Consider the following 15,835-nt stretch of genomic DNA (forward strand, 5'->3'; position numbering starts at 1 on the left):
AAGACCATGTGGTCATGGGACGTCACCTGGAAATGGTTCCCAAGCCTCTGCAGTTCAGCCAGCGCACCGTGAAGCGTGCTAACCTGGAGAGTTGATGGGACAACTTGCAAGGTTGGTGTATTTAAGTGGGTGTCAGAGGGGTCGCCTGTACGGGTTGCCATGCGAACGCCGTTGGACATAATGGTCAGTGGTCGCGGGAAATTTGGCCTGCTAGGAGTGGCATAGGCGATGCCTGTCAAGCCGGAAGTCTTTGAGACCTTCAAGGCATTGCGGAGCCGGTTGAGGGCGTGGCATATACCTCCTCGGTACGCCAAGGCCTCGAAATATTCGCGCTCGACTTCCTCATGGTCAAAAATATCGATACTTTTCTGGTCTATCTCATACATTGTGGTATCTTTTCTCTCAAGCAGGTAAATGGTCGCTTGCAAGTCGTTCAGAGATGGAGACGGGGCTCCCAGATGCTCATTCGCTACCTCGAGCAGTCTTGCAGTAACTACGCGAAATATGCGTTCCTGCCCGCGCAGCTTATCCGTTCGACACTTACTGTCGGTCGTCACTGGACGGTCTGGGCCAGCCATGCCGACCTCCGGCTGAGGGCGGGGCTAATCAGCGGAAGCGATCAAACAAGCGGGGTTCTGCGAACCTCAAGCCGGAGGGGACGCTGGTGGTCTCCTTCGTCGCGTGCGATAATCCTCCCAGGCTTAACGGCACCAGAAAATGTTAGTGGAAGAACGACACAATCGAGACCTGGGCCATGGCTGCCCTTAGCGGGGATGATTCCTTTACTGACAAGCGTGCTTTCATGATGACAATGGTAATGACTGGTTCATACCCGAGATTCAACAGTCGCTTTACATACCCCTTCCTATTTCGAAATTTTAACATATCCAACCGTGTCATTACTTCGAATGCAAGGAGGGGTGATGCCTCGTATAAATTCAGTTTTTCAGGACGTCTAGAGCGGACAACTTCGCGTTTTTAATGGATGCAAATAATGATAACAGATATAGCAAAGAAAGATGTGAGCGTATTCGACGCACGTTCTCTTTTTAATAGAAATTGTAACCTTGGTTATTGTAGACTCTACGTATTTCGTCTTGAAAAAAATGTTACTAAAAAAGTATGCGACATATGCAGAAAGGCAGGCCGTTCCCCCAGTATGCCATTCTCAGCCACTATGAAGCGGGCAGACTGTCATATTCCGGCCCCCACGAGTCCTTAGATAGAAAACGGGCTGCCGCACTGAGACTACAGGAGACCAATCCCTTTCCAAACTCAGTACTGTATCAATAGAGGTATCCAAGCGTACACGAGACAAAATGTAGAATTTGTCCAAGGTGAGCTACACTCACCCAACATGTCAAAGTTCTCGAACATCACTACGAAGCCAGGGGTACAGAGCACACATTTACTAAAAGTACGAAACGTTGTGCAGGGGTAGGCGGCGCTGCACAGATCTATTGCTGGAGATCAACAGGCCCTTGTCCGAAAAGAAAGGTAGGCCGCTGACTCCAATGAGGTCGGCCGAGCCCTTGTAAGAAGCAAGGCATAAGACAAGTCTTCTCATCTGGGCCCAATAACGTCTTTTTCCCTCTCTTCCTCCATGCAGCACTCTCTTCCCTACCTGACAAATCTTTATTCCCCAAAATTGGTCTCTCAATTCAGTGAGAGTGATGTCAACCCCAGCGGGAAAAAGGGGCTGATAGGTGGTGATGAGTAGCACCCAGGAAAGGTCCTGGCGGCCCGGGAAAGACGACGTTGGGACGACTGTTGATGGATCATCCAACTGCTGTGGACGTCTGCCAGCGTGCAGTATCCATTGTCGTCCAAGTAAAGACGTATGAGGCAAGTTGGGGTTGAGATACATTGACCAGATACACTGACCGCGCTAGCATAACCTGGGGAAAAGTTTTGTTCTGCACGACCTGCAGCCAGTATAGTTTTGTTTTTAGAATTTCGTCACTTTCAGATGGCCGTCCTGGTGAACGCCTAAAGTTTTGTGCATTTTAGACAAGGCGAATAATCGATGCGGTCCCCTCAAGAAGCTCTGAGTACCGACTGTACGTGTGGATTTGGGTATTCAACGCCCACGGGAGTTTGCAGCGGCTCCCAAGGTACTTTGAGGGCAAGTGCCTTCCAAGAACACCGATGCGTGATACGGACGCAGGCCCGGACAGCCTGGGTAGCTACCGAGGTTGGTGCTTGGAATGGTAATTCGGAAAAATTCGCGGTTGAAATTTCTGCAGATCAACTGAGACTCTCTTTGGCTAGGGGAAGTAGCGAGCCCCCGTAATCCAGTGTGGGAGGAGGCCACAGGCTGGGGGTGGTAACGCGCCCCTGTAATCCAGCGTGGAAGGAGGCCCGAGGGTCTATGTTGCGAAGTTCCGACTGCGCTCAAGCAGTACAGTTCATCCATGCTGGGCGCACCATTGGTGAAGCAAGGGGTATATCAGCATGGGGCCGGGGGTGTTGCGAACCTCTGTAACCGGTGCTTGGAAGGGGCCTTAAGGTGAACTGGTCTGCAGGCCGAGGGTTTCGGCCCTTGTAACCCGTCTCGGGGGTGAGAGTGCAGGAGGACGGGGAGTTCCGCAGGAAAGAGTCCTTCGAAATTCGAGGACACCACACCTTCAGCACGGGGATTGTGCTCCTGGCTGCCGCCTCGGAGGTTCCTGGTCAACGAGAATCAGGTCCTTCGCAAGGGGTTGGTGGCTGCGTGCTAAACACACTCTTGCTGAAGCAGTTGGGGCTGAAAGTGGTCACGGTCGATCAACTATGACCCTCTCTGGCTAGGGGAAGTAACGAGCCCCCGTAATCCAGCGTTAGAGGAAGCCAAGGCCGGGGGTGGTAACGCGCCCCTGTAATCCAGCGTGGGAGTAGGCCAGAGGGTCAACGTTGCTAACTATTGCGCTCACGTGTACAGTTCACCTACAGGCCCACAATGCGAGAGGGGGCCTAAATGCGAACCGGTCACTGGCCGAGGGATGAACGATCCCTTGTAACCGCAGTATCAGGGGCGGGCGGTACAGTCTGTGTAATGAGGCTGGGAGCGTCGCAACTCCTGTAACCCGCAACGCATGAGGGGGCCTAAATGCGGGCCGGTCCGTCACGCCAAGGGAAATGGATGACCCCTCGTAACCTGAAGTCTCGGGGCGAGAGCGCAAAGTTATACCACTCCCAGAAATGGGCGGTCCTGGTAACTATGACTCCTGTTGGCTCGGGGATGAGCCAACTGCCGGGGGTAGTAACGCGCCCGTGTAATCCACGTGAGAGGAGGCCGGGGGCTCAATGTTAGCATCAGCAAATACTGCATTCAACCATACAGTCCGTATCTAGAGGCCGGGGGCTGCGCAACCTCTGTAACCTACAAAGCGATATGGGGCCCAAATGCGGACTGGTCGTTGGCGAAGGGACTGACGAACCCTTGTAACCTAATGTCTGAGGGGCGAAGCGGTACAGCTGTCAGAGGCCGGGAGGAATGCAGACTCGTGTAACCAAAAATGCACCGGGGCCGTTGGGCGCTGGTCCGCTAAGCCGACGGCCTTGGACAAGCCGCCGTGACCTGAAGTCTTAGGGGCGAGAGTGCAGAGTTGCTTCTCAGGACCATCGACTGTGTACCATGAGTAAACTCCGGCTGCAGATCCGAGGTTTTGGGAGGAACTACGCTACCAGCCCTCAAGCTAGGCTGACTTTCCTGTCTCCGACGGTCGGGGCAAAGCTCACAAGCCCAAAGGGTAGCGGTTACCCCGTGCACGGGCCGCAAGATTGGCAATATTGGCCCTGTCTGATGCCCTCTCTGAGTCAACTCAGTCCTGAAAAGGAGTCGGACATCAAGGATCAGAACAAAAGACCGCTGTCCCCAATCCCTTCCTATTTCCCATAACCCCTTCCCTTCTCCCACTTCCCTTTCCCTCATCCCAACCCTTCCTGCTACTTCCCAGGGGAGATCAGGGGAGTCTCCCTGGGCCGGTTATCCTGGCTGTGATGTCGCTTAGTAGCATTTTTCCCACTTTATTTTATTTCTACCTTCGGGTGGTTCAAACCTCTCTTGCCGTTTGGCCTATTCATTTATTTCACAATTGGCAAAGGCTGGTTATACGCAAGTGGTACCGGCAGAGGCAGTATATTTTACAATCCTTTTTGGAGCCTCATTATAATCTATGTACTTGTGGATAATGTAAAGGAACGTCATAGCCCCCAAATGCGCTTTAGGTCGCTGTGGTTGGCGCACCAGGTGCTCGACGCAATAGGTCGAGCAATCGTCAGTGGTGAATCCCAAGGCAGCCGCAGCTTCCGTACATAATGGAAAATGATTTTTGCGTGGATGTTCCGAAGGAACAGAATGCAAACGACCTCTTAGCTCAATTATGCGTACTCTTTTTGTAAACAAAAGTAGTCTGGTTGCTTTTAGAGAAGTTGCTCTTCATTTCTATATTTTGGCAATGATCCGGTCATCCCTAACCATATTCTTCTGCAAAACATGGCGAGTGCCTCGGTTCTGGATGCCTCGATGCCTACAGATAACACAAGACGGCGTCAGTCGACTGCTCAAGACAGGCTGTTGAAGATCGAGTCATGGCCCACGGGTAAAACAGAAGGTACCCTTCACCCCGCATTGTCAGTTGGAGCTGCTTACCACACTCAAACGCCAGAATGAGTGATGTTCCGAATAGACACCCCAGTGTGAAGGAGAAATCACTCACCATGATAGCCGAATTGTAAGGAACCCGAGATCTAACCAGAAGGTGTGAGTTCGGTCTTCGTCTTCTTGCTAGTGTCCTGTCCATGGTTTTGGGTGAAATATCCTCATGACATTGTCATGTGGTAAGAGCCCATACCCGAAGGGGGATTGGCCCCAGAAGAAGATGATGGAAGAAAAGATGAAGTAAACAAAGAATCACAATATGGGATGACGAGAAGGATTTGGAAGGGACCAATGAAGAGCATACACAGAGTGATTAAGAGGGGGAGGAGGTTAGCTGGGCTAGCAAATGGGAGCCTCACACGATAGAATGCGAGGTGAAGAGGAGGACGACAAAGTTGGAGTGGACAGGGTGGAACGAGGTCTTGGGAGGGATGGTGGCAACTTGGAGGCGTGCCCCAGAACACACCAGCGGCATCGTACCGTTTGGGAGCGGGCAGCTCGGAACCACCTATTACCAGCAGCTTCGCACTGCTGGCCTCCTGCTGAGCTGTGTTGCTCAGGGAACCCGTGGTATCGCACCATGGTCATCTGGACCACTGAAGACCACCACGCGACATCGCGACGTGCGGCTACGTTCAGCAACGCGTAAGCCAACCGACCCACTGGGCCACGTAATCGGCATCGCACCGGGTTCATTGTGGTACCGGCGGTAGGATTTGTTTGAATTTGCCAAATAAAGTTAATGTGTTATAGTGAGTTTAGGAGTAGATGTTTGATAGTGTGAGGTTGTGCTTGTGTTTTTATGTAGTGTGATGTGTGTGCATTCGCTAAGATCCCGTTTGGTTGAGTTCTTTTGTTTTGTAAATATATTGTGTGGACATCGAATGCCTCAGCCCGAGCGTCATTGATCTGCCGCGTGAGACGCGTGACAACAGACATCTGTACAACACACACACAAACACACACGCACACGCACAGGCACGCACATACACGCACGCACACACAAACACGCACACACGCACAAACAAAAACAGAAATACACACACACACACGCATATACGAACACACAAACACGAACACGAACACGCACACAGGCAAAAAACACGCCCGCACACACACAAACACACGCACACGCGCGCACTAACCCAAACACACACGCAAACACGAAAACACATACTCACACACACGCATACACACGCAGGCACGTACAGACAAACACGCACACACGAACAAACAAGAACACAAATACACTCACGTGCACACGCACGCACGGACACACATGCAAGCACACAAACACACACACACGCACGCGCACATGCACAATAGACACAAACGCACACACACACACACACACACACATATATATATATATATATACACTCGGAAACAACAAAACTCAGAGTGGAAAAATATGCACGAAGTCCTCGTCCTGAAACGTAAGTAAACATTTATTTTTGGTGTTTTTCTTCTGTGTGATTGTCACTGCCTCCCATAAATAACTATATATATATATATATATATATATATATATATATATATATATATATATATATATATATATATATATATATATATATATATATATATATTTATGTAGTTATGTATGTATATATGGAACGTATATAATAGATAATTTTGCTTGCAACACCGAAAACGTGATTAACCTGCTCGAGTGTACCGAATGCCGGCTTCAGTACATTGCCAGACCCGGAAATGTTTTAGACTTCGTTTCAATAATCACAAGACGCATATTAAGCCCTTCCAAATCTGCCGTTGTCCCAACTTATCAACTAGTTGGTCACTCATGTGACTCCTCCCCGTCTACCCACTTCCAGCGCTCCCTCCCCCACTTCTAGCGCCACTGAGGCCCTACTCCGACATCACCAAGCTTCGTCGTAAGTAACAACAAAGGCCGCCATCAAACGGTGCCGTTCCCCAGCAAGTTTCTAAAACATTTCTCAATTTAGGGAGAATTCCCGACAAACGCATTCGTTCCAAGAAGCATGCCTCCACCCTGAAAAGTTACGTGAAAGTATTTAAAGCTCTATGCGCCTACAAATTATGTTAAGACCAGCTACGTCTAAAATGTCCGCCGATCACATGGCTAGGTGGGATAGTGTTTCAAAAAATGCTTCACTTGAAGTCACACGAATTCTTTTTGATCACTATGAGTCCTCCGAAAAATCGTTCCGCAACACTGAAAAACATATGAGGATGTCAATCGAACTGACCCCACGCGAAATTGGTTTATTACAGGAATACGAAGATAAAAGGAGTAATTAAATCGTTTTAGTAAAACCTAAGAAAGTTCAGAGCGATGGAATTGTACATCTCGCTGCGGTTCGACAGCGGTTAGATGTTGGAGTCAGTGAAGAATGCGAGCCTATGCTGCAATTCGTTAGGCTTGAAAATTCTTGAATGGTAAATTTGTCCTGCGCTTCCCTCTCTCCTGCTGAATTGAGCCTGTTATCTTGTGGACTAAATTTTTGACCGATAACCCGTGATTTTAACGAATTTTTCCTCTTTAAAGACCTGGATAACTTTTCCCGCCAATGACGACTCTGAGAGTATTTCTATGATCGCCTCAGTCCTAATGAGACGCACGACCGTTTACCCTCGCATGAGCACTGGACTCCCCTGACACAGCGTGAAAAGTATCTAGACATGTGTATATCTGCCTTCACGGGGGAGATACTTGATGCCTACAAAGAACAGTGCCCATATCCCAAGAACCTACCGGCGGATGAAAGCAACGCGCTCAAGTTATTAGCGACACATCCTGAAATTATCATTAAGCCAGCAGAAAAAGGATGCGCAATAGTTGTCATGAATGAAACTGTGTTAACGAAGCCCTGAGACATCCGACAGTTTTTTTATCAGCGTGTCGATGCCGATCCTACGGAAGAATGTATTGCCACAATCAAGGAAAACCTGGAAATTTGACACAGGGTAATGAGATAGCCCCAGACGCAGTAAAATCAATCGTTCCACCCAGTCCGGTAGCAGGTAGGTTAGATCTGCTGCCAAAAATACACATAAGGGATAATCCAGGTTGTCTCATCGTATCAAAAATTGCCACAGTGACAGAAAAACTCTTTGTTTAAGTACACTCGCTCACAAAAAATATCTCACCTAAGTTCTCTTCATTTGTAAAATACACAAGCCATTTTTTAAACGATAGCATGGAACTCTACATTCCGTCAGGTTCGCTGCTAGTGACGTTGGACGTTGCTTCATTGTAGACTAATATACCGCATTGCGATGGCATACGAGCTGTCGTTGAAACCTATGAAGCCTTCTGCGAACCAAGTCCGGTTGATGGTGACACACTGGCAACGTTGTTAAAACTGATTCTCGATCTGAATAACTTTGAATTCGATAATGCACACTATATTCAGACAAACGGTACTTCAATGGTCACGAGGGTGGGACCAAGCTATGCTAATATTTTGATGTGTTCTTTCGAAACAGCATACCTGGATAAATGCAATCTGAATCCTTGTATTGCAAACGCTTCATAGACGACGTTTTTTTGATTCGGCAACATGGCAAACATGAACTTCTCTCTATCTCTGGTTTCAACAACTGTCACCCCTGTATCTCCTTTTTGCACCAGTACTCAGCTGAAACAATCAACTTTCTTGACGTCACAGTGTCAGTGAAGGATGCAAAACTATCTGCAAATCCCTATAGAAAGTCTACAGACCGCCGTCAGTACCTCTACTTCGAAAGCAGCCATGCCAAACATAATAAAAATAGTATACCTTACATTCAAGTGGTGAGTTTTAGAAGGATATGGTGGCAAGAATCCCACTTCAATCCAAACTGCGCAGTACTCCCTGCCGCCCTGACCAGTCAAAAATACACAACACACGTTATTGACCATGCAGTGAGACGCGCAAGCAAGCTTGATCGCAACGCACTTTTACTCCCGACGACACAGCCGCACACTCAGCAAACCACTAATATGGTACTCCGTTATTCATCGTCAGCCCCTAAAGTAACATCAACTCTTAAGAAGTGTCATAACATACTTATACAAAGCCAGAGGCTACAATGCATGTTTCAAGACCTGCCTTGCGTAGTCTATCGGCGACCAGCGACCCTACGCGATTCACTCACTTCGTCTAAGACCGCTCGCCCATATTTCATTGCCTGGCAACCCTGTAAAAAACCGGATGCGAAATTGTCGCCAAAATGAAGACAACTGCCGTAGCCAGCAGTACAGCTTCCAGTTTGACACTAAAGATTAAAGGTAATTTTACTTGCGACACCGAAAACGTGATTTATCTGCTCGAGTGTACGGATAGCTGGCTTCGGTATGGGACAGACACGCAAGTCTTTAGACTTCGTTCCAATAATCACAAGTCGCAATTTAGAGCCTCCCGAACCTGCAGTTGTCCTAACATATGAACGTAATCCGTCACTCATTAAAGAAAATAAAAGCAACAATTCTTGAATCAGATTTCCGCTCACTTCATGAAAAGCAAGTCAGGGAATTGTACCTCATTCACAAATTCAGATCTCTGAAATCGGGCCTAAATGAAAGCGTTGGCGCGCTGCCTTTCTTGTCGCACTGATCGACTTGGTGTAACCTTTGTCGTGCTGTTTACGTAGATATATATGTGTGTGTATTGGTGCGAGTCTGCCCTGTATTGGTGTATTGGTGCGAGTCTGGTGCTGCCCTCAAGCAGCATTTTTTTCTATCTCAGCTTCGGCATTAGTCTCACAAGTAATGCCATCTGTACCGCATTTCTAACGACAGGCTTACTGTTCAGACATTACTGTTTTATCGTGTTTTTTTTCGCTCTGAATTTTATATTTTATGGTGACTCCGCTGTTCAATAGAACATTTGTTTTTCATATACTGCTCTTTTCCCTTACTCTTTATCTACTTTTTATTTTCCACTGTATGTTTTTTTCCGTACAGCTGTCACTGTTTCTGCCTTTGTAAGTGACCTGCCACTTAGAAATTCTGTTAGCCTTGATATGGAATCAAATGTACATCAACTGTTGTCGTCGTTCCCAACACAACACGTGTCACCATGTTTACCGTGATTGGCTCCTGCTGCTTTATTTACTTGCCATTAGTATTTATGTCACGAAGGCTTGCTGCAAGCCGAAACGTTAATAAACTTTCGTTCGTTACACGTTAGTCGTCTCGGTTACAGTATATAAATATGTATATGTATTCATACATACATACATACATACACACATACATACATACATACCTAATTACACAAGTACATGCCTGATAAACCCCACACCGCTGTAGCAAATCGGCTAGCGAAGAAGTATCCAAATATACTAGAATAAACCAACCAGATGCTAAGAGGGAACTCACCGCATAGAATCGCCCCAAGTTTTGCCTCTGCTGGCGGGATTCTGCTGAACTTGAATCGAGGTTGAAGCATCCAAATGCTAATAAGCCACTTTGGACCATCTTTTGCAGGTCCTTCAGGTGATTTCGCGTTTCAGCCAGGGTGCTATTTCTCGCAGAGGGGTTGGCCGCCGAGAAAGATGCCCCACCGAGAGACTTTGCGGAAGTCCTGATAGCCTGGAAGTAAGTATATAAAGCATCAGCTCATCTAAAGACCCCAGGTGTTGAATATGTCTTGCTTGCGTTTTTGAAAATAAGTAAAAAAAAAGCAAGTGGGGAGTCGTTGACACAGACATAAATGTGTTGAATAAAACTTCTATGCAAAGCGTATTCGACAATTTAAGTTGAAATGGCAGTGTTCTGAGTCGTGAAGTTCAATGATCTTGAGCTTGGTAATGAAAGAGGAAAGCAGAGGCGGTATTCTCGTAACTGTCCCTTTTGAAAACGTCCCTTTTGCGTCCCTTTCATCGTGACGTACTTTCGGTTAAGCAGTGGACGTGGGCAGCATGATGAAAAGTTGGCAGTAGGTGTGCCGCGCTCAGGTTACGTCACTTCTGGTTGTTTGCTTTTAGCCAATCAGGGCTCGCCAAAAGGGACACTTTTGAAAGGGACGCAAAAGGGACAAAACTAGAGAATACCGCCCCAGGAGTGAAGGGAGGAAAGCGGAGCTAGCTAACCGATCTGACGACGATATCCGTGCAGCCTTGCAGTCCCGACATCCGAACAGCCGGTGCAGGTAGCGTAGTTTAGCGCCCTGCCTCTCGCGGGCATCTCCAGGGAACACTTGTCCGCCGGAGATATCCCAGGGAATACTTGTCAACCGGAGATATCCCCAGCTACGGCACAGAATTGGCTCGCGATTTTGCAAACGGCTTGTCACAGCATGCAGCTGGCAGCCGCATAACACCACTGTTCTATCGTGACACGCAACTGTACCACATGAGGGGGAATGTAGGTCGAGATTTTTTACGAAACAATTCACGGGAAAGTCACACCTCGACGTATATACTGGTCAGTGGCATAATCTCAGTTCCCATGTAGCGACCAGGCGGCCCATCTGGCCCATTGAGACCGCGATAGCACCATCGCTACTGACATCATCTCGACTCATTGCCACATGTTTGTTTCTTCTCCCTCTCTCAGTGAGTGTGTGAGAGGTATTTTCTCCTTGCTCAAGATACGTTCAGGAACTTAGCGCTAGTTCACGACAGCATATAAGAAAACAGTATATATTATATCCAAACCAACGGCAACACGTCCGACCAGCGCCGTCGGGTGTCGCAAAAATAACAGCAGGGTATACTGGCGCAAGCTGAAGTGGTAGCTCCAAATGCAATGCTCTGAGGACCTTGTTTTGTGGACGCCGCGATTTGTACCTAAGACTGATGGATAAAGTGGCCACTACGAATAATAAACGGCGACTACACCGAGACGCTCGCGTGTGTCCAATGCTAGAGCCTTGGTTACTACTAACAGGGTCTTGTGATTGTATATGAAGTGCTTAATAAGCAATTTCCCGGACTGCACCGAGGACGATTTGCTGTGTGGGAGAGACCCAGACAGAAGAAGTCGCCCGACAAGGTTCCAGATCGTTCTAATGAGTAACACCAGACAAAATAAGTGCTTATAACCCCAATTCAACGTTGATATGTACGTGATCTTTTGACCGAGTTTCTTGCACAAGGTAAAGGGGTCGACCTATCTTCAAACCTATGCGGTAGAAACTCCGGAGAAGTGCGGAGGCACTCTACAATGGTAGCTCCTAGGGGGCCTGGATACACACGCTCAACGCCATCGGAGAAAACGTGCTTCGAGCAGCTCTAGGAGCTCTGACGTGGCTAGTTAGCCAAAAGAACTTGAGGCCCAACCACATGAACGCGAAATCCCGCATTACGTCAGCGTCGTAGTCATTCCCTAGCACATTGCCGAAACGCAGGAGAGGGCGAGTAACCACATCACACCGGCGAAGTCATTCTCCACCGCTGTGTCGCAGTGTCTAGCTAAGCACGAGTTCACGAATGCTCCCTTTCTCTTTAACTTGCTTTGGATCTTTTACGTGAAGTTATTTTCGATTGGTTTACTACTGTTCTCAGAACTTCGTAAAAGATGTTTGGCCTTCTTTATTCATTCATACCAAAAATGCTTGCAGCTTGAATTGAATACCGCGAAATGAATTCTACGGCTTCACCATCCAATCTGAACAAAATGAAACAGCAAGTTGAACAAACCAAAAATACAACCGGCCACATGCTTGTGAGATCTGCTGAAACAAAGTCTCTGTGCGTCCCGTTTGAACCGCTCGTTACGTCGGCGCCTCCTATCTCTGGTATATCTCTGCACTGGCGTTTCCCTTCCACTTCTTACTTCTGAAGGCCAGGGTTTTTCCCTTCAAAATTCAGGATTTGCTGCTCTGCGCTGGCCAAGAGCATCCGCTTCTTTCTTCCTTTCTGGTGGAGAGTCCCTTGGTGTGGAGTGCCATTGCTGACAGCGGCCTTATCATCCACAATGCGCTTTCGATGCTTGTTTTGTGGTTTCGTTAAACGACTTCTGTGCTGTATGCTGTATGCCTGATTAGCCCGGCGCATGCGCTCTTGGTCTTAGGCCTTGGAGCCTTGGCGTTCTTTCCCACAGAGCTAAAACCACGGGGGAGAGGGGGAGGGTGGGGGGTTAGAGGTATATGTTAAGAAATAAAGATGGGCAGGCAGGGGGCGCGACAGTAGGAGAAAAGGAAGAGGAGGATCGGGGGCACTCACTGCCTCGCTAATCGACTCGATCACCACATCGGAAGCCAGACGCGGGTCTTCTTTTGCTACAGTATACACTTTGCTGTAAAAGAATTTTGAAGGGAACCTTCTCAGTTGTGTCGGCTCAGTTGTGTCAGTTGTAGCCGGAGCGGAGATCAATGGAAGAAACGTGCGCGGCACCACGAAGGCAATCGAGCGCATCGTCGATTCTTGGAAGGGGATGGACGTCCTTTTTTGGTATTTTGTTGAGGTACCGGTAGTCGAAGCAGAATTGCCAGGTTCCATCTTTCTTTTTAACCAGGACAACTGGTGACGCCCAAGGGCTTCAGGATGGCTCAATGATGTCTCTATTAAGCTTTTTGTCCACCTCTTTTTGGGCAACAGGCCGCTCAGCGTGGAGCACACGATACGGCCATTTGTGCGCAGGGCTGTCGTATGCGGTGGTAATACGATGACGGACGCTGGATGTCTGGCCCAAAGGACGATGGCCGAAATCGAAGATGTCACTGTAACGCAGTTGTTAAGCTTGCGTTGGCGTTAGATCAGCTGCCATCATCTTCAAAAGTTCGGCATCCTCCCGTGGAGGAGCCGGGCGTGGTGTTTCAACATCGATTGGAGGTTTGCCAAAGGTTGCTGCCGAAACTTCGTAATCAGAAACCGGCGCCAACGTGGCGAGTGCCATACTGTGTGGAAGAACCTGCGGACAGAAGCTGAAATTCTGGAAGGGCAACGTGACTTCGTTGCTGGTAACACCCACTACGGTATGAGATAGGCTCACGTTGTGCGCAAGCAGCACATTAATGATTGGTGACACTACGTAATCACCTTCGAGAACTTGAGAACTGCAAGACAAAGGAACATAAGTTAATGCTCTCGGTGCCGAGAGAATGTGGTTTTTGGAGGAAAGCCTCTCGTCGGGCGCGTCGTCGGGCGCTGGTAAAATCGGCATATCGAAGCGAAGGACACCGGTAGAACAATGAATGAGGGCGGCGTGCTCAGATAAGAAGTCAAGGCCAAGGATGAGGTCATGCGAGCAACGACCAAGCACCGTTAACAAAAGAGTCATTTGATGGCTAGCTACAGTCACATGAGCAGAGCACATTCCGATCACAACAGGTGTCTTTCCATCAGCGACCCTAGAAGATGTGATGTTGGTGGCATCATAACTTTGCGTAAACGGCGGCGAAGATGAGCACTCATAACAGGTAAATGCGCTCTCGTATCGATAACGGCACTGACAGGAATGCCGTCAACTTCAATGTCCAGTAAATTGCTCGGGGTAGCCGAGGTCAAGACATGATTTTCGGGTGGTGTCGGGAATGAAGCGTCAGCTCCGGAAGCAGCATTCCATAAATTTCTGAAGGAGGTCGAGCGTAGTCGGACGTAGGGGATGGGCGGCGAGGCTGTGGGGAGCGGGACTGGCGGCGCTGGGGCGACGGCGAACGGTTGAATCTGGGGGGGGGTGGGGGGGGGGACTGTTAAAGTTGGTCGGGTTCAGCTCAGGAGGACAACGTTTGTTGTGGGGACCGGGCGACTTGACCCCTTGTCCGAACGGAGAGCTAATCAAGCTCACAGGGTGAAGGCCCATGTTGGCTATTTGGTCGCAGACAAAGGCCTGGATAACGGCAAGGGTGTGGAGGTCGTTCCCATCGAGCATGTATGACACCGCAGTAGTAGGGGTCATAGCCTCCAGATCTCAGCGCACGATTTTGGTGATATCCGGCGACGATGGAACGGGATCTTGTAGGCGGGGAAGACGGGCTTGCATGTTGCTAACTTCACACGAAGAGGTCGCTGCTGTGTGTTGAAGTCGTGTGAAGTGGTGGGCTATACGGCGTCCTTGGGCTCCTCTAACGGCCGACATTCCTTAATGATGGAATCTTCAGTGGCAGAGTCTTTGCATATAAGAAGGTGAATGCGTCGTCCACAATTCCCTTCAGTATGTGGCCCACTTTGTCTGCCTTCGGCATTGTGCTGTCAGCCTTCGAGCACAGGGCCAAGACGTCCTGGATGAATGCGATATACGATTGGTCGACGTCTGGGCGTGCGATTCCAGCTCCTTCCAGCAACGTGGCGACCAAGAGGCTTTCCGAACACTACTCACAGCTTCGTTTTGAAGACTTCCAAGCTTCTTAACTCGGTCTCGTTAGTCTCAAACCACTTGCGCGCAGGATTCTTTTCTTTCAGATAAAAGATGACATTCGCGAGCGTGATGGAGGATCCCACCTGTTGTGAGCGCTGACACGCTCGAAGAGGCTGAGCCAGTCGTCCACATCGCTGTCGTCCGTCCCAGGGAATATCCCAGGCTCTCGGGGATGAGACACGATGGCGAGGGGGGTCGCCGACGTGGTCTCTCCATCACCAGGCATTCCTCCACGAGGAGCGAGGATGCCACGGGATGGTACAATCCCCGTTGCGCGATGGCGCACTGCCAAGAATGACGACGAAGAGCTGTGTGCGCGGCTCAGCCAGGCCGGACTCGGTTATGGATTGATGTAAATAGTTCTTCGCCATTATGTAAATGCATCGCTTTATCTCTACATCATTCGTATCATCTGCCGCCACGTTACATTTGGTGGAGTGTGCGGGTTCGTCATTCTCATCCTGGCCCCAGCATTGGATCGTATCGGAGTGGACGCAGTCGCCAAGGACAACGAAGCTGCGCGGGCCGCCCCAGCCCAGTCGAGACCAGAACAAGACGATGTCCCCCGTCCCGTGTTCCCTAGCCCGAAAGACCCGAATGAAGACCACACGGAACGAGCCGTGCCCAGACAAGCCGAAGATGTGTTCCCCCGCCCTTGCGTCTGACGTGGCTCGAGGAACTTTGGTGCTTCGCCGTGGTTGAAGCCATTGCTGTTGCTGGGCCAGGCATTCTCAACGCCGTCATCGTCATCCGTGGCGGCAAGTGATTCGCCACTGCATTTTTTATCCTAGCAATCATCCGTCTACAATCGCCGATATGCGTTGGCGTCGACCGCGACGGTCGCCATCGACCGGGGAGGTGATGTCACGGGATGGGAAAATCCCCGTTGCGCGATGGCCCACCACCAAGAATGACGACTACGA

The 15,835-nt window shown here is 49.3% G+C and overlaps 1 protein-coding gene across 1 annotated transcript in view; it reads right to left on the minus strand.

Annotated features, from left to right (window-relative positions):
• Positions 1 to 15,835, minus strand: part of LOC144180197 (uncharacterized) — a 43,012-nt gene that overhangs the window by 1,913 nt on the left and 25,264 nt on the right. The window contains exon 4 of the mRNA XM_077708582.1: positions 9,990 to 10,202. Within this exon, the coding sequence (XP_077564708.1) occupies positions 9,990 to 10,202 (213 nt within the window). The remainder of the gene's footprint in view (positions 1 to 9,989; positions 10,203 to 15,835) is intronic.

Source organism: Haemaphysalis longicornis, unplaced genomic scaffold, assembly GCF_048455015.1.
Source record: "Haemaphysalis longicornis isolate Haplotype H1 unplaced genomic scaffold, Haemaphysalis longicornis Haplotype H1 scaffold_4, whole genome shotgun sequence".
NCBI lineage: Eukaryota > Metazoa > Arthropoda > Arachnida > Ixodida > Ixodidae > Haemaphysalis > Haemaphysalis longicornis.